The sequence below is a fragment of the Leishmania donovani genome, chromosome 1 (genome assembly GCF_000227135.1).
Source record: "Leishmania donovani BPK282A1 complete genome, chromosome 1".
Taxonomy (NCBI): domain Eukaryota; phylum Euglenozoa; class Kinetoplastea; order Trypanosomatida; family Trypanosomatidae; genus Leishmania; species Leishmania donovani.
In genome coordinates, this window is record NC_018228.1 from 225670 (window position 1) to 243644 (window position 17975).

At 66.5% G+C, this 17975-nt stretch overlaps 4 protein-coding genes across 4 annotated transcripts; all 4 read left to right on the plus strand.

Annotated features, from left to right (window-relative positions):
- Positions 1–237: 237 nt before the first annotated feature.
- Positions 238–7263, plus strand: LDBPK_010750 (hypothetical protein, conserved; the record flags this gene model as incomplete). The annotated part of the gene is made up of 1 exon (XM_003857840.1): positions 238–7263. The coding sequence occupies one exon, from the start codon at positions 238–240 to the stop codon at positions 7261–7263; it is 7026 nt and encodes a 2341-aa protein (XP_003857888.1).
- Positions 7264–8041: 778 nt separating this feature from the next.
- LDBPK_010760 (hypothetical protein, conserved) lies at positions 8042–10309 on the plus strand (the record flags this gene model as incomplete). The annotated part of the gene is made up of 1 exon (XM_003857841.1): positions 8042–10309. The coding sequence occupies one exon, from the start codon at positions 8042–8044 to the stop codon at positions 10307–10309; it is 2268 nt and encodes a 755-aa protein (XP_003857889.1).
- A 1072-nt stretch (positions 10310–11381) lies between these two features.
- Positions 11382–15617, plus strand: LDBPK_010770 (protein kinase, putative; the record flags this gene model as incomplete). The annotated part of the gene is made up of 1 exon (XM_003857842.1): positions 11382–15617. One exon carries the CDS (start codon positions 11382–11384, stop codon positions 15615–15617), a length of 4236 nt encoding a protein of 1411 aa, XP_003857890.1.
- Positions 15618–16627: 1010 nt separating this feature from the next.
- LDBPK_010780 (hypothetical protein, conserved) lies at positions 16628–17224 on the plus strand (the record flags this gene model as incomplete). The annotated part of the gene is made up of 1 exon (XM_003857843.1): positions 16628–17224. The coding sequence occupies one exon, from the start codon at positions 16628–16630 to the stop codon at positions 17222–17224; it is 597 nt and encodes a 198-aa protein (XP_003857891.1).
- Positions 17225–17975: the final 751 nt, after the last annotated feature.

Consider the following 17975-nt stretch of genomic DNA (forward strand, 5'->3'; position numbering starts at 1 on the left):
TATACACGCCCATAGACAGGGGATGGGCAGAGAGAGCGGGTGGCAGAGACCAGGCTCCGCATCCCCCCCCCCGCATCTCTCTCGCTCTCACCCCGGCGGCGTCCTCAGCGGCGACCGTCGCAGCCGACGCAGCAAGTCGGCATACACGCGGACAGAGCAGACGGAAAGGAACGCTTCGTTGTATTCACGCGCAGCTCCTTCTGCTAGCTGGCCGACAACTGGCGCGACTGGTGTGCCATGAGCGTGCCGATCTCGTCGTCGCAGTCGGCAGGCGCCGCTGCTGCTGCTGCTGCTGCCCCCAACGGCAGCGTCAGTGGCGTCCTCAGTCTCGCCTCCCCGACAGTGCAAAATCAGCGGCAGCAGCAGCCAGCCCTTGTCGCGTCACCGACGGACGTGTTAGCGGCCGGCAGGCATCCCGCCAGAGGTCCGGACGCCTTCGCACAAGCGCCAGCAAGCGGGTTCTCCTCTACCGCCATGGATACTCTCCTGGAAGACCTGCTGCTCGCCAAGGAGCGCACGGCCTACCACCGAGCCGTCGTGACAGAGATAACGACGACCGCACGGGACGGCTCCGCAACGTACCATGGCGAGGCCGTCACCTCGCTCCTCCACCTGTCCGTCGCGCCGCGACCGTCAACGCTGCTGCAGCCAGACGCCGTCGATGCAAGTGCGGCTGTCGGCACCAATGAGGCTGCACATACCGCCGCGGCGGACGGCGATGGTGGTCGAACGGAGCACATGAAAGGGAAGGAAACGCAGCGCAGCAGCAGCGCCCCGTGCGTGCGGTCGCGGCGTGAGCAGGCGCTCGCTGACAGCATCAGTATGAGCAGCCGGCGCAGTAGCGACGGCGAGGAAGGCAACGCTCCGGCCCTGTCCGCCACGGTCTTCGTGCAGCCGCCATCGGGCACTGATGATGCGGAAAGCGTTAGAGATCGTGTCACTCGTACTCGCCAGCGCCGTCGGCGCGGCGGCAAGGGCAACGCAGCGGGCGTCGTCCCGGCCACAGCACGAGCGATCGGTGCCGCCGGTGGTGTAGGTGTAGCCGACGGCGCCGCCGCCGCCGCCTCGGCGAGTCTCACTCGCATCCTGTCACCACAAGCCGCTGCGATGGATGCGGACATCCACAGGGACGGCGACTATCTGCCCGACGGCGAGGATGCCGAGCGGGTCATCGCGGAGCGGATGCGGGTTCTCCAGGCACAGCAGTTAAGCGGCGCGACGGGCGCCGAGGGCTCTTTGTGCGGCACAGCCGCCTTTGTACGTCCATCAGCCCGCTTCAGCCGCGGCCCGGTACCCGCCTGGCTGAGAGAGTACAGCGACCTCCTGCTCTTCGACCGCCATCACCTCGACCGCGACGTAGCCGCAGCGCTACAGTGCAGCGGCGTAGGCACAACTTGGAGGCGCTGCTGCGCAAGTAACGACTCCGAGGGACTTGTGCAGCTGCCCGTCGACGCGGTGGTGTTGCGGCTGCGCAGCGACATCGCCCGAGTGCGCCGTCTGCGCGATGAGCTGCGCCGCGACGGCGGCATTCGCGTGCTCATCTCGCTTGGCTCGCGCCCGGCACGGTGTGAGGTGTACCGTCCTGCAGATCCGGACTGGGGCGCTGCCCCCGCGCCTCCCACGGCAGGCGAGATCCCTGAGGCGGTCTCGAGAGAGGTGCAAGAGCTCGCCGCAGGTGGGGTGGAGGTGGCTCTGGGTGACACGGACAGAGGTGAGCGTGGTGCTCGACGGGCTGTGCCCCCGTCACCTCCAGCACCACCGCCGTCGACCCCGCCTCTATCGCGCGCTGTGGAGGCGAAGGACCTGCAGCGCTCACTGCTGGCGCAGACAATACCAGTCTGGCGCCGCCACGGCGCGGCTGTGAAGCTGCTGACGGAGCTGCTTGACCATCTCGAGAGCCGACTTCGCGCCTTCGAGGCGCAGCTCAGCGACCCAGCGCAAGGTGTGTTGTTGGACCTTGTCGGCGCTCCTGACTCGGCAGGGGTGGATGGCACAGTGCAGAGCACATACCCACCGGCGCTAGAGCGGGCGATCCGCACGACCATCACGAACACGATGCTGAGCGACGTCTTTGCGACGTCCTGGAGCGCGTTGCCGAATCGCGGGCCCCGGCTCAGTGAGGCTCTGCGGCGGCGGCAGACACCGCTCATCCACGCGGACTACGTCACCATGACAGACATGCGGCCCGTTTACGACTTCACCGCGCTGCAGTCGGTGCAGCGCGTCAGCAGGGCCGCGTCCTCGACGCCAGGGGCAAGCCTCGTCTACGCCGCACACCACCAGCAACAGTGGCGCAGCGGTGGCGGTGGCGGTGGCGGTGGCGGTGTTGCTGCTGCCGTCGGAGGGGACACGCGCAAGTCGTACTCGGTGCACGTCGACTACGTTCGTTTCCAGCCTTCCCTGGAGAGCATCCGTGGCGCAAGCGCCCTTGGTGCCCATCTCGGGGTAGGAGACAGCGCGGCGGCAGCGGTGGGTACTGATAGTGGCGGTGGCGGTGGTGGACGCCGTTCCAGCGTGCTATCCAGCTCCGAGGATCCGCTGTCGAGCCTTTTGTTGGGCTCCTCCTCGAACGCGTTCTTGCCTCGCGACACAAACGCCAGCGGCGACGGCACAGCCGCCGACGCTCACGACGCCCTGCTGCTTCAGCAGCAACGCCGCAACGGCAGCCTGCACAGCACCGCAGCGGCCCTGCTGTTCGCGCTGTCCGCGGCAACGGCGAAGCACAACCTCGTGGCCTTCAGCCCGGAAGAGTACCTCACCTCACTGCTGCTGCAGTACTACGAGCAGTATCGCCTCCTGCAGCTGAACCTGCTCCCTTCCCTCAAGAACCGCTTCTTCTACCAGGAGCAGGTGCTCCAGCTGCAGCGGCAGTCACAGCGTACTAGCGACATGGACCAGCTTCAGCTGCGACTGGAGTCCCTGGCGAAGACGTCGGCGGACGTGGAGCGCGGCTGCCTCCATGTGATGATCGTCCTGTGGAACTCCGTCCTCATACTTCGGCGACAGAAGCAGGAGCAAGGGCAGCATGCGACCGAAAAGCTGGGCGGGGCGACGACAGACGCGCCCATCATTGTCGAGAACCAGCACCGGAGCAGCCGCGGCCGTGGGGAGCAGCCCACTGTGACCGCGATGGCGCAGGAGATGCGCTCGCATCCGCCCGTCTTTGGCGCCGAGGTGTCGGCAGCGGCGTCGGAAGATGAGATCGCCGTGCAGGTCAACGATGAGCTCATCGCCAATGCACCCGTGGTGCATCGCGTGGACAACAGTGTCACCTACGGTGGCCGGGCTGACCGCGATGACGCCAGCCCCGGTTCTCAGCCGCAGCAGCAGGGCAGCTCGCGCGTCTCTAGTCCGCGTTCCTTCGTGCTTTTTCCCGGCTCGCCACCTGCCCAGCCCTCCGCCTCGGCGAGCGCGTCGCCCCTCCTCGCACCGGCAACAAGCGTCTCCTCGGGAGAAGTCGGTGTTGGCGACAGCAGCAATGAAGGTGATGGTAGAGGGGCTGTGTCGCCCCCCTGGCCGCGGCCGCGGCCGCAGCGTTTCCGCTTCTTCCTTCGTCGGTACGGCACGGCCGAGGAAACACCGTACGTCGCCGGGGATGATCTCCTCCACTACGCTGCCGAGGTGGAGGGTGCGGATGTGCTGCAGACCGGCAGACAGCCCGGCGAGAGGGGTGGCGGCGCGGCGGCGGTGCCTCCAGTGGCACAGGATGAGCTCATGTACTTCCAACTGGTCGTCTTCACCCGCTCGCACGCGGCGATGGTGCCACAGTACGTTGGTTGCACCACACCGCGCCCCATGACGGCCGCCAAAGTCGTCTTCTTCAACGAAACCTTCGAGGTGCGTGCGCTGCATGAGCCGGCGGAGCTGCTGCTGCACCTAATCCCCGTCACCGCCGGCCCCTCGAAGCACACGGTCGTGTCGACAGTGCGGCTGCAACCGACGCTGGCCCGCACGTACAGCCTGCTGCCGCTGCAGCCGCCGACAGCCTTCGTCTTCCATGGGCGACTCTTCGCGCATCATCAGCGAGCGGCTGCCGGCACCAACGACGCCGCGCCATCGACAACGACGGCCACCTCGGTGCACGGGGTGCTGGCTGCCTCGACGACGTGGACAGGCAGCCAGGGCATGGCGGTCGCGCAAATTGAGCGCCTTTTCCTTGGCGGCGGCAGCAGCGGGCCTGCGGCAGATCCGCTCGACCCGCAGTACCTCCCGCTACTGTGCACACTGCGCGCCTATTATGAAGAGCAGGGCATGGGCCGCGCTAGCGCAGCCAGCGGTGGCGGTGCCGGTAGGGCCCCGTCGTCGTCGCATCGCCGGCACTCTGCCGACGGGTCGGCGAGGCTGCAGCGGCAAGTCTCGACGCCGAATCCCAGAAACGCGCTTGCAGGCATGCCAGCTGGGCGCGCTGGCAAGGCGCACCTGACCGCGCTCGGTGGGAGTCGCAGAAGCTTCAAACACATCGCGTTCTCGGGGCAGCTGCTGCAGCGAGTCGGCAGCGCTGTCGGAGCGGCGGCGACGGCGCTGACCGCTCCCGACGGAATGCGCAGCACGATGCAAGTGCTCACGGCGGCAGCAGAGGCCGCCGGCGGTGGTTGTGGCGGCCGCGACTGCTACGCCGCGGATGATTCTCTGCAGCGCTTGCCGAGTGCTCGGCTCGAGCACCTACGCCGGCGATGGCTGGCTCACACCAACAAAATCAAAGCCGTCGACGAGGTCGAGGCGCGTCTCTTCGCGTGTGCGATGCCGCTGGACGACGCGGATGTGTATCAGCTGCAGAAGGCGCTGAAGCGGTCAGTCAGAACAGAAGAGGCGGAGCGGGTGAAGAGCTACGGCGCGGCGGCAGGGGCGCTCTTCAATGTCCAGCACTACTACTCGGCACCCTCGGCCATCTCCGGGCTCCCACTGAGCCCGCTACCGCGGGAGACGAAGTTGAAGCTGTGGCAGGAGCGACAGCGGCGGCTGCTGCTCACGCTCAAGGCACGGCATCACCTGACGGACGCCGAGAAGCTGGAGGCGGTGGTGCGGGTGCCGAAGCTGGTGCTGAAGCTCGTCTTCGACTTTGCGCCGCGCAGTCAGCTGAACCCGCATCGAAAGGTGCGGCCCAAGACGGAGGACATCGACCGCGCTCTGCTGGCGCGTCGGCGTGACAGCCACATCGTCATCCACATCATGAAGGCGCACAACCTGCCTCTGCGCGCCGACGGCACGCCGCTGGAGCCGTTCGTGCAGGCCAGCTTCGTGTCCGAGGTGGCCTACACGCGCAGCGAGGTAGGCAGCAACCCTTCGTGGTTCCAGTCGCTTGAGTTGCCCTTTCAACCGCTGAACTTCGAGGAGGACACGCTCGGCATGATCGACGACGACGTTATCATTTCGCTCTACGACAAGGTCGAGGTAAAGATGGCGCCGTCCGCCGCGGCGACGGCGGCCGTGGCGCACGAGACGCACTACCGCACAGAGCGGCGCTTCATCGGCACCTTGCGCATCCCATTCTACTCTCTGCATCAAGCAAGTCAGGCACGCATGGAGGGCGTCTACCCGTTGCGCATGCCGCGCTGGCTTCTCGGCTACCACACGCTGCTGCCACGTCGTTACTCGACGGAGGACGAGGCAGCAAGGCAGCACTTCACCCCCGAGTGTGGAACCACGAGCGGCGGCACGGCCACGCCGGCGCCGAACCCGTTCGGCAGTTTCGAGCGCCTCCCTGCACGCCGCGCCGAGGGGGCTTCGGGCGCAGCGGCTGCAGCCCCACAGCAACTGGAGACATCCGCCTCAGCCGTGCTGGCGCTGACAGTAGACAATACGAGCAGCGACCGACAGAGCACCGAGCCCACGCTGCAGCTGTACATGTCCCTCTGGCCACCTTTGCAGCGCGAGCCGCCACCGAGGCTCAGCCGCGCGGAGCTGACCCGCCAAGTAAGTGAGTTGAATGTGTCGCCGCAGCTACGTTACCTGCACCAAGTGGCGCTGAAGTGGCAGCAGGCGGCCCTGAAGAAGGTCAAGGCGATCGGCGCGATGCACGCGCAGGCCTCGACGCGGCAGATCGAGCCCTTCGTGAAGTGCTCGACCGGCGACTTGATGCTGGTGTGCCGCTACATTCTGCCCCGCGGTGGGCCCCCGCCGCCGTGCGTGCGCACCGTGCACGAGGCTATCCGCTACGTCTCGCTACTCCCGCTCGTCGCGGATATGCTGTCGTGGGGTGAGAAGGACGTGTGGAACACGAATGCGGAGCTGCTGGCGATGCGCTCGGGCGACTGCGGGGAGCTCGCGCTGCTGCTCGCGCATTTCTTGCGCTGCTTGGCGCCGGACCGGCCGACCTACGCCGTCCTCGGCAGCGGCACTACCACCTGCCAGCAGACCATCATGGTGCTCCACGCCTTCGACGACGCCGAGTGGATGCTGATCGACCCCCACTCCGGCTGGACCGTGTCGGCTGGCAAGCCCTATGGCACGGTGCTGCGCGACGTATATATGGTCATCTCGCATGACCAGCTGTGGGCGAACGTGCAGCTGTCGGGCTTTCCACACCGCATGACGTGGGACCTTGCGAACCCGGCGCACTGGCTACCGTGCTTCGACAGCGCCAAGGACGCGCGCATCGCCGTATGCACGCCGCACCTGTTTCCGATTCAGCGCGATGTGCTGACGTTCCCGGCGGCCGATCCGGTCAAGTCTCGCGAGATTGAGCTGGAGCTGCGCGCCTGCCTAAAGAAAGCGCTACTGACGTGGCGCAACGGATGCCCGCCGGCGTACCACCGCGGTGTAGAGGCAATCCTGCGAGAGTTGCTGGAGTTGGCCGAGGCAGAGCGGTGCACGTGCGCGTCGGCGCGGCGCAGCGACATCACGCTGAGCGCCGCGGCGCGGCTGAGCGAATACTTTGGTGAGAACATCACCGGCGAGCCGGAGAGTGACATGAGTGCGGCGCAGCGCCGGCAGCAGCACAAGCGTCGCCAGCACCGCCACCGCCATCGCAGTGGCGACAACGGCAGCATAGGGCGTGAGGAGGATGCCGCTGCTGTTCAACCAGGAACCACCACCCCTGTATCCTCGAGCGTGAGCCCGCTTCGACTGCTCGGCTCGCCCGTAATGGGCTCCTACAACCCGTCTGACCCACAGTTCCAGGAGCTGCTGCAGCAGGTGTTTGAGTGCGCAGTGCACGAGGTGGGCACGAGCGAGGCGAGCTTCGCCGTCGGTACGTACGTGAAGAGCTACACAGGTGACGTATACGCCATGTCAGTCTTTCTTGTCGCCATCTGTCGCGGGTGACGACCTCAGTGACGATGCTGCACCGCTCAGAGAGGGGGGGGGCGGTATTGAGAAGAGGCGGACGGCGCGTACTGCAAGTTGGCATCGTCGTGGCAGACGAACGGTTTCGTGGCGGTGCTCTCCTCCCCAATGCAACCACCCACACACCCCTTTCCACCGCCGTCGGCACCCCGCACGCAGTGCGAACGCGCCGAATGTCGCAGGACACGCCCATCCGCCGCTGCACTGCGGTGCGTGGGCGCGTACACGAAGAGAGTGCCGAAGAAAAGGAATACAACGCCTCTTGCACACTCATGAGACGCACCGCCGTGTGTGTGTGTGTGTGTGTATCGGCGAAGGGGGCAGGGCGCAGCGTCTGCGCTGCGGTGCGGTGCGTGGGCACATGCCGCACATGTGGTATCGCCGCGGCACAGGTGTGGTGTGGAGCAGCACACAACAGCAGGCGCCTGTTTCATGATAGCAACGGGGAAAAAGACGACGACGGCTCTTGTGCACAAACGCCCGCCTCACCGAGCTCGGTAGGTACAGCAGGCCGTCGGAGAGGCACAGCAGTGGTGTCAGCCACGCCACCAGTTGGTCCCCCCTCCCTTTTTTTCTCTCTCTCCGCCACCCCCTTCCTCCCAACGTGTGCGCCTCGGCCATGTACGGATGCCCCAGCCAGGCGTGTTGCTTGACGCGCGCAGAACTGCTGTCCATCCTACATCTCTCCCCCCCCCCTCCCCTCCCCCTCTGTAGCTGCCATCCGTCCACGGGACGCCCACAGCGACCCACAGACAAGATGATGTCCAAGGCCGCCTTTATGATGCAGGACCACGTGCGCCGCAACTATGTCATGATCACGGATGTGTGCAGCCCGAACACATTCTTCGTGCGCGGCCGGCTGCCCTTCCCGCAGGGCCTCACGGCGATTGCGGTGCTCTTCAAGAACCAGCGGCCGGCCGACGTCTACGCGCACCCGTACTTTATCGAGAAGCAGAGCGACCCGTCCCAGCCGTCTCCGCAGCTGCACCTGACAGAGGAGTCGCAGGGTATCATGAAGGTCATGAGCGGCCTCCGCTACATGCGAGACGACAACACGAAACTCGACAACACAATGGTGGTGGTGACCGACTACAAGGTCGTGGTGGAGGGGCGCATGCCGAGCGTGCCGCAGGCCGCGTCGACGGCGCCGGGTGGACCAGAGATCGTGCCGGCGCACGACGGGGGCGACAGAGGCGCTCAAGGGCACCACCCCGCCGCAGGTAGTGCCGCGGGAACCTCCCCGGGGCTCACGCTGGAGCAGCGCGTCATGCTGCGGCGTACCGTCCACCATGTGACGCAGATCCCCGGCGGCGGTGGCGATGCCGGCTTGGGCCTCGGCGGCACGCGCAGCCCCTTCTCGGCTGCCTCGAGGCCGGCAGCCACACCATCAGCGGCGTCCGCATCGTCGTCGAGGTCACTGCAGGCAAGTGCGAGCGAGGCGGCGCGCACCGCCGGCGACAGCGACCCATCCGCTGCTTGCAGCGGTGATGCCGCCTCGACCGCGATGCACAGCGCGATGCCTGGATACTCCACCTTTCCCACGCCGGAGGACTGTGCGACGGATGCATGGATGTCGTACCGCTACCTCAAGGCCGCCATCTTCGGTCGGCGCGCGCTAGCGGAGGCGAGGGGACGCGCGAGCTCAACGGACCCCATCGACGTGCCGGCACTGTTTGAGAAGCGCGTCGGTGGCTACACAGTCTTGTACAACCCTATCGAAGTCAACGAGCGGACGTTCGTGGAGCTGCTGCTGAAGCTGCAGGACGAGGAGCGCGTTGTGAAGGCGATCGTCGTGCCGACGCGACCGGCGTGGCGACACTTGCAGGTGTGGGCAGACGTCTTCCCGGACGCGGAGCTGATCACCAGCGGCGAGGTACCGCTGCTACCGGCGGCGGCGGCAGTCACGTGGTCTTCTGGCGGTTGCGGCGGCAACAAAGAGTCTGCAGACAGCGCGGCGGACCCGCAGCACCGCACCACCAGGCGTGGTCGCAGTGATGCCGCCGCCGCCGCCGCCGCCCCGCGTGCTCCTCCCTCGACTGCAGCTGCGGCCGCAACGGAATGGCGCGGCGGGTGTCAGGACATGGGCAACGGCATGACCGGACTATCGTTTCCTGAGGTGGACCTGGTGGCCGAGGCGGCGCTTGAGCGGCAGCGCGCCGACGAGGCAGCCGCGAAGGCGAGGGCCACGGCCGAGGCGGCGCAGCGCGAGCGTAGCGCCGCGCCCGGTGAGAGCGGCCGAAAGGTGGACGAGGAGAACGACGACGAGGCGGGCGACGAAGCGGCTGGGACGAACGGTGGTGGCACGGCGGCCGAGAGAAAGCGACGGGCGATGTTGCGCCGGCAGCAGCATAAACGGAAGCTGCGGGAGGAGATGCGCGCCGAGGATGCGCGGGCGGAGGCGGCGGCTACGCGGGCCGCCGCGTCCCTGAGTGCCACCAGCAACGACAGCGGCGACCTCGTTGACGTGCTGTGGCGCGACGTCTCCTTCTTCACAGAAAAGCGCGTGCAGGCTGTCGGGCTGCGCGAGAGCGATGCATGGCGTCTGCGCGTCCTCTCGCCGCGCGCCGCGTCGGCTCCACAAGAGCCGCCGGTGGATGTCCTACGCCTCACCCCGGCGATTGAGCTGCTCCGCATCCCCGGCGACTCTGCCGTGGAGGAGTACGTGCTGCTGGACGCCAACAGCAACAGCCTTGCGTGCACGGACCTCTACCACGGCGAGTACGCCGACCTTGACCCGGTAAACTCTTGGATGTGCCGTGTGTGGTTCAAGTTTATGAAGCGTGGCGACTACAAGCGCACGGACCTGGTGCCGCGCTACAAGTGGCTGCAGGTGCTGCAACAGAGGTCGCTGTCCGTGGTGCAGTCGGCCATCGATGACCTGACGCGTCGTCGGCCAATCAAGTGCGTGCTCAGCGCACACGGTACCCCGCCACTGAGCGGGGTCGATGCCGTCAACACACTGCGACGTCAGTGGAACTTGCCACCGCTGCACCCCGAGGAGAGGCCGCGGGATAGGCGCAGGTAAGGGAAGCGAAGAGCGAGCGAGCGACGTGAGCTGCGTCTTCTCTCCTTCCGCCCTTCCGTCACCTCGCCTCTGACAGAAACATGCGTGTGCGCAAGCACGCGCGGATGCCCTTGGCTTTGCTCGCGCCGCGCTGCGCTGCTCGACGACGTGGTAGGGGGAGGGCGGCGGTTTGTGTTGCGCTCACGTTGACGTTCACGGATGTCCGTTGTGTTGCTTGTCGTCGTCGTTGAGTCTCTTCCGCAGATGACCGCATCGGTGTGTGTATGTGCGCCCGCGTCCGTGTCCGTGGGCGGGTGCCCGACCTACCGCGCCTTCGCGCACGCATCCGGGGCAACCAGGAAGGAAAAACGGAAATGGAAGTGGGAGGGGCACTGCGAAGGGGCCAAACCCCGTCTTGCAGCACACGGAATGTTGCCAGTTTATAACTGGAGGCCCTGTGCGAAGGCGGCTGTCAGGATCGCACGCAATCCTCGCGGCGCTGCACGTGACTGGCTGCTGGGGAACGTACGTGGGTGCGTCGGTATGCGACGGCATGTGTGGAGAGGAGTTCGGTGGCGGCTTGCTCAGTTATCTTGTCGGCGGCCACTCTAGCGCCACCCGCAACGAAAGCCATTGCGAGCCTCTCCCCCTCCCTTCCCCCTATACGCGCGGTTCCGTCGTCCGACTCGCGCATGTATCTGGCTTCTCCATCGTGGTTGGTCCTCAGCTCTGCTCGTGATCCACGCCCGCGGACCACCTCTCTCTCTCTCTCGGCGTCTCCTGCGACGCGCGTCAGCCTAGCGCATCCTTTTTCTTTTGTGTGATGGAAAGAGCGCGGCCAGCATCCGCAGCACCGTCAGCGGAGCAGCGTTTTGGTAAGCCATCCACCACCACCACCACCACCCCCTACTGCTGACGTGCCACACACGTACCTCTTCTTCTCCAGCCGGTGTCCCTCAGTCTTTGCGCTCCATCATCATCGTCCTCGTCCACGCTCAGTGGACACACGAAAGAGGCGCCTCTGCCCTTCGATGCTATCTGGCAGTGCCTCCTCCTCCTCGCCCTCGCACAACGCCATCACACACAGCCAACCATGTCGCTCCCGAGCATGTCCCTGCACTGGAGCGAGGGCGACAACGGCGGCGGTAGCTTAGGCGGCAGCCGCCGCTCCTTCTCGAAAGGCAGCATCTACCGCCACCACTTCCTCAGCCTCGACCACAGCAGCGCCAGGGACGTTGCCGTCGGCCTCTCGCGGGACGTAACGAACGACCGGCGTGCAACCGGAACGAGCGCCGGCTTTGAGTGGCTGCAGCCCTGGCGCACACCACAAGACTGCCGCGAGGGCGGCGTGGCTCTCCTGTATAGTATGCAGGAGGTCTTGGAAAATGTGCGGCGGGCGAGGAAGACGAGCTTGAGTGAGCTCTACGCCGCGCGCGGCGCCGGCAGCCCGGCGGCGTCGACGACGAGCTTGTGCCATCCTCAGCACCTCTGTCCCCCGCGTGCAGCAACCAGTGGCAGCAGCGACGACGCCGAGGGTCGCTGCGGCAGCGTTGGTGAGAAGAGCTCCTGCAGCGCCGCCGGCAGTCGCACGAGTAGTGTCGACCGGCGCCGTCAGCGCGACCGCGGTGAGCGCAACGTGTCTGTCGGAAAGGGCGTGCGGAGCGCTAGCGATGACAGCGTGCAGGGGATCGAGCTTGCAACAGAGGTGGGGAGGGTGGCGTTTTCGCCTCCCCTTCAAACCGCCACGGCGGCGGCGGCTTCGGTGCCGCCGATAGTGCCGGTCATCCCGCGCTTTTCGGAAGTCAAGACGGAGCAGGAGCTGATCCATCAGCGTCAGCAACAGCAGCCGCAGCCGCACCCTCGCAGCGAGGCCGCGAAGCGTAGGCGATGCGCCTTGGCTAACTCCGATGATGACGACGACGACGCTGCACGCAGTCCCCACCACCCGGACGCGAGCTGCCCGAGCGGCGGGTGCGACCAGACGGCGCGTCCTGGGGACTCGCGGCATCGCCCGGGCATGAGCGTCGAGTGGAGCGGTAGCGACAGCAACGGAGACGAGCCGGAGGCCCTGGCGCAGCGGCGCCATGCTTCGGGTGTGTCGGCGGACGATGATGACGTGGACACATCCAACGTGCATCACGGCAAGGACGAGGAGCGAGACGAGGAGGAAGATCGACTGAGCGAGACCGACTTCGGTGAAGGTGGCCACCTCGCCTGCGTGCCAGGTGACACGCTGCATCAGCGCTACACCCTTCTCAAGGCGCTTGGTGTGGGTCGCAGCAGCCGCGTGTGGCTTGCCGTCGATCTCGAACAGTGCTCCTTGGCGCGTTGCCAGCTCATCCGCGAGCTCGGCGAACGCGAGGTGCGGCGTCTGTTCAGGACATTGGAGCGGCCAATGTTCGTCGCCATCAAGGTGTTTCGCTGCGATCCCGCGTACGCGGACTGCGCCACGTACGAGTTGAAACTCTCAGCGCTCATCCATGAGAACGTAATGAGGCGGCGGCAGCAGCAGCAGCAACGGTGGCCTCCCGCACGCGCGTCGCATTCTGCTTCGCTGCCGTCCTCGCCGATCGCGGTGCCGGCGGCGTGCGATGATCCCGGTGGTGATCTCCAGGAGAGCAGCGACGGAGGAGAGAACAGCACGTCACGGCCTTGTGACGAAGCTGCGGTCCGCACGCGCGCAGACCCGACCTCCTCCACACCGCGCAGCGGCCGCATCAGCAACAGCGGCAGCGTCAGCGCTGAGGTGGCGTCGCCTGCGTCGACCAGCGCAACGGCCTTCAGCGGGCGCCTCACGACGGTCCGCGACGCCTTCGCCGTCGAGGGCGCCTTCGGGACGCACCAATGCCTCGTCATGGACGTGCTTGGGGCCGGCGTCGACCGCGCAATCAACGAGGCGCACCTCAACGGCTTCCCTTCCGCTGTCGCACGCTCCATCATGCAGTCAAGCCTGCAGGGACTGGTGTTGCTCGCCGCCTGCCATCTTGTTCACACGGACATAAAACCAGAGAACCTGTTCTTCACAGACCTTGAGGACGACGTCGCGGAAGAGATGCTCACTTTCCAGTCCGCGCAGCTGCATGCGAGTCAGCGCCAAACCCTCTGCAGCAGTTTCGCGCACCGGAGTACGGCGGCATCCGTGATGACGGAGAGGGAAGAAGTGGCCGCGCACGAGCAGCAGCAGCAGCACCACCATGGCGATGGCGGCACAGCGGAACATACTGGAGTTGGTCAACGCAGCCCCTTCTCTGATCCCTCACTGCCTGATTACACACACGTCGACGAAGCGGCGGCTGACCTGCACACCGTCCACGCTGCCAACGCCGCCGATGCGGGTGCGTCAGGCGATCGCGTTGCCTCGTCAGTCACCACCCTCAGCGCCGTCGCCGGCGGCCATGATACGCTGCACAGCAGCCAAGACAGCATCGCCCAGGTGTCGCGCCGGCCCAACTTCGCACGCACGCCGACCCGGCGCCGGTCAGCGTACGATGTACGCCTCTCTGGCCTTGGGCTGTCGCTTGTCGTTCCACCGTGCTTGCGGCTCGGGGTGCGCGTGCTAGCCGACTACGCTGCCGACGGTGGCGGCATGACGGCCGACGAGCTCGTGCGCCAGGATCCACTGGAGCAACTGCACTGGCTGTGCGCGCAGCAGCAGGCGCGCCTCTTGCGCCTTCCAGGCGACGACGACGACGACGGCTTGGGTAGCGTTGCGGAGCCGTGGAGGGAGGAGCGGTGGAGACTTGCTGGAACATGTGCGCCAGCAGAGTCGCCACCACCGCCGACGCTGGATATCGGCATGAGCGAGGACTTCATCGACGAGGCAGAGCTACGCGCGCTGGGGCTGCAGGAGCTGCCAAAGAGCGACGCCGATGGAGGCCGGTGTGCAGCGGGCATGGCGCCTGACGAATACGAAGAGGCGGACGTGACGGACTTCGTCGGCGTGCCAGCCGTGGACAAACCAGCAGCACATCATCGGACCACCGTCACCACGGCGGACGTGGGGGTAGTGGGCGGGACGCTGCCGCCGGCCACATGGCGAACGGCAAGTGCTGCCACCCGTGCAGGAGGTGGCCGAAGAACACCGTTGGCCGCGGCGAAGCGAAGGCTTTTCGCGCAGTGCTTCCATGAAGGCTTGGCCACCCCGCGGGACCCAGCAACGGTGCTGACCCGCTGCGAAGGCGTCGCTGCCGCCTCCCCCACGGACAGCAGCAGCAACAGCAGCAGTGGCGCCGCGCCACCAGCAGGTGCGGCGGCGGCGGCGGCGGCGGCAACAGTGCTGCGACGCCTCGAGTGCGAGATTGTTCGCCACCAGAACTACCGCCGTGGCGCCGTCCTGCAGAGTCGTGAGTACCGCGCGCCGGAGGTGCTGCTCGGCGACTTTGTCCTGCCCGCGTGCGATATTTGGTCGATGGGCTGCATCGCCTACGAGCTGGTGAGCGGGCGCTTCCTCATCGACTGCATCGTGGACCGGGAGCGCTTCGCGACGGCACTGTCGTGGCAACAGCAGCAGCGACACGGAAGGAAGGGGTGTCGCGCCCCCGACGACGACGGCGGCGGCGCCCATGATGCGAAGGACCACAGCCGCGACGACGACGAAGATACGCAGCAGCGCCTTAACAAGTGGGACGGGCGGCCCGTCTACCTCGAGGACACGGAGCAGGACCTGGACGTCTTTCACCTAAAGGCAATCATGCGGCTTCTCGGGCCACCGCCGGTGAGCTTCTTGCGTCAGCAGCCGATCGGGCTCTTCATCGACGACTTCTTCGACGAGCACGGCAACTTCCGCTTCTGGGAACGCGGCGAGGCCGAGGAGGCCGGCATGCGTTTGGCAGACCCGTACCGCCAGCTAGAGTTGACGCACTGGGCGGCGGCAAGTCGGGTGTCCGGGGCGAGCGTCGCTGTGGGTTCTGGCGCTGATCGGCAGCAGAGCCCGCCTCTGCCCGAAAGCGTCAGCGGCGTGGCTGCGTCGCTGGACACCGACCCCCCCGGCGCACCCTTCGCTGCCTCGGTAGGGCAGCACGTCGCATCGGCCCAGGCGCGGCGCGACCCACAGGATACGATGAACTACCCCATCAGGACACCAGCCTGGCAAGATGTGCAGGCGATCCTGCGCGAGAAGCTCGGCTCCGCGGAGGAGGCGGCGGACTTCGAGGTGTTCCTCCGCCGCTGTCTCCAATGGGATCCGGCGCGGCGGGCCACGGCGGCCGAGCTTCTCGACGACAAGTGGCTTGTCAAGTACAGCGGCGTCGTGGCGGACGCGAGTGAGAGCGACGTGGTGGCGGAGAAGGAGGGCGGTGGCGACTCCGACGGGGAAGAGCGGCGGCTGTAACGGTTGCACTCCGCCAACTCCCAGCAACAGAAACGAAAGGATGACGTCGACCGCGTCTCCACGGAGGCGCCCCAACGCGCGTAGGCCATGTTTTGGGGAGGGGGTGCTCACCACCCACACCCCCTCCCATGACGGACCTCGCGCGCCTGCTTTCGCCGACCCTGGTGGCCCCCTCCTCCCGCCCATCCGTGGCGCGCATCGCCGGCTATATCACGGCCGCGCCACAGTGGCACGCGCCCCCAAGAAAGGAAAACCAAACGCACGCACAATGGCGAGCCGGTGCGATGGGGGCATGTGCAGCTGTGCAGCACACCCCGGAAGGCGACGTGCCGGCACGGCCGCTTTCTCGTTGTCTCCTCATGCGCTCGTCAGCCATGGCTGCAGCCGCAGGCAGCTGTGGCGTGGACATAGTTGTCACGCCACTGCCAGCAGCACCCTCGCCCGCGCTCTCGACCCCTCCCACCACATCCCCCTCCCCTTCCATGCCTCTCCGCCATCCTCCGGGACGCATACACCCCTCCGTTTGTGGAGGAGGCGTATCCCTCATCCTTCTCGTGCCAGTCGTGTCTTGCATAATGTCGGCGGGAGCGACGACCTCCGCCGGTGCGGCACCGCGCGGCTCCCGACGTCGGGAGCCGACCTACTACTATCAAAGTCTCTCCGCCGTCGTTGACGGTGACGTGCGGTTCGGCGAGGGCTGCGTGGTGCTGCCGCACGCGCGCATTCGTGTCCCACGCGGCTATCGGCTTCACGTCGAGCCGTTCTGCCTCTTCGAGGACTTTGCCGAGCTCATCTGCGACGGTGCCGCTGATGCCGCCGATCAGCGACACGTGGGCGAAGCGCCGCCCTCGCCATCCGCGAGGGCGGCGGTGGCACTGCACATTGGAAGTCACAACCACTTCCATTCCTACGCTCGTGTGCACTGCGCTGTCGCGGCCGCCACCTTGGCGTCATTGTCGTCGGCGTCGGCGGCGGCGGCGGCGGCGGCGGCGTCGACGACGTGGCTGTTGATGGGCAGCGGCAACGTTTTCCATGCCTTCGCCTCCGTGCAGATGACGCTGTCGCAGCCCTTGTCGAGCCTGCGTGGGACACCAGCGCCGCGGTCGCGGCATTTCTTTGGGGACTACAACGTCGTCACAACGTACAGCAGCGTCTGCCTGCAGCAGGGCGCATCAGCAGCGGCACCGCTGGCTGACGAGGGCGCATCTTCGTCTATCCCCTCCTCGCCCGCGGCGCCGCGCCCGGCAGCATCAAACACGTTCCAGCACGTCATCATCTTCTCCGGTGAGGAGCACACTAAAGGCGCTGACGCATCCGTTACCATGGCGACGAGCGCCTTCTGTGTGCCCCGGTTTGGCGCCCGCAGCGTCGCGGAGCTGCCAGTGGTGATCCAGCGCATCACCGACGAGGCGACGGCGGACCCACCGGCGACGGCGGAGATGGTGGGAAGGGCAGCGATGCTGGAGCGCTATATCTCCGACGTGCACCCAGATCTGCGCTCGCACGAAGAGACGCGCATCGTCACGGAGGTGGAGCATGCGTGTCGCTGCTACATTCACCAGCTCCTCGACGATGGCGGACTGCAGCCGGTCGAGGCGCCGTGCTGAGACGGCAGTCCAGTGCTGCCAGACGCAAAGAAGAGCAGAAAGAAACGGAGCTCATGCACGCAGACGACACCGCCGTCAGCGGTGGCACTGTTCGCCGTGCTCCACCGTGCGACGAGGTTGACCCTTGTTCTTGGGTACGCCGAGGAGGCGCATTGGGCGCGCACTTGCACGTGGCATCGCCATCGATCGGCGGTCGCGCCACGAGAGGCGCCGGCACCGCCCGCTGATCGTGGTAGTTGTTCCTGCCGTTGCTGCCGTGGTGGAAAGGCGGAAAGGCGCCCACTCTCCACCAGCGCGAATGACCTTGGCGGCTTCTCAGCCTTTTCGTTCCCGCGATAAGCTGAAGACTTCATCACGGTGCCGCGCTGGCCCACGTTGACGAGCGCAACGCTTCAAGCGCGGGAACGAAGGCAACGGAAGGCGTACATCTCTACGCCTATACACACATACCTACATACTTGTATCGCCCCGCTGTCCCTCGACGCACACGCACACACAGACAGACAATCCACTCCTGCGCAAAGGACTGCGTGCACGTTTGTGTCCCTCGCCGGTGACAGCCCCTCTTCACGGCGTGCACACCGCCGCCGACCCCACCCCCACCCCCTCCTCAGCCTTCTCCTTCGTCCCCATCCCTACCTTCTCCCTCTCTCCTCCTCTCTGCCTCTCTCTCTCTCTCATTCTCTCTGTGCGCTTGTCTGTGTCGCGCGCACACGCACACACGGGTGAACGCGTGCGCGGACGTGCAGTT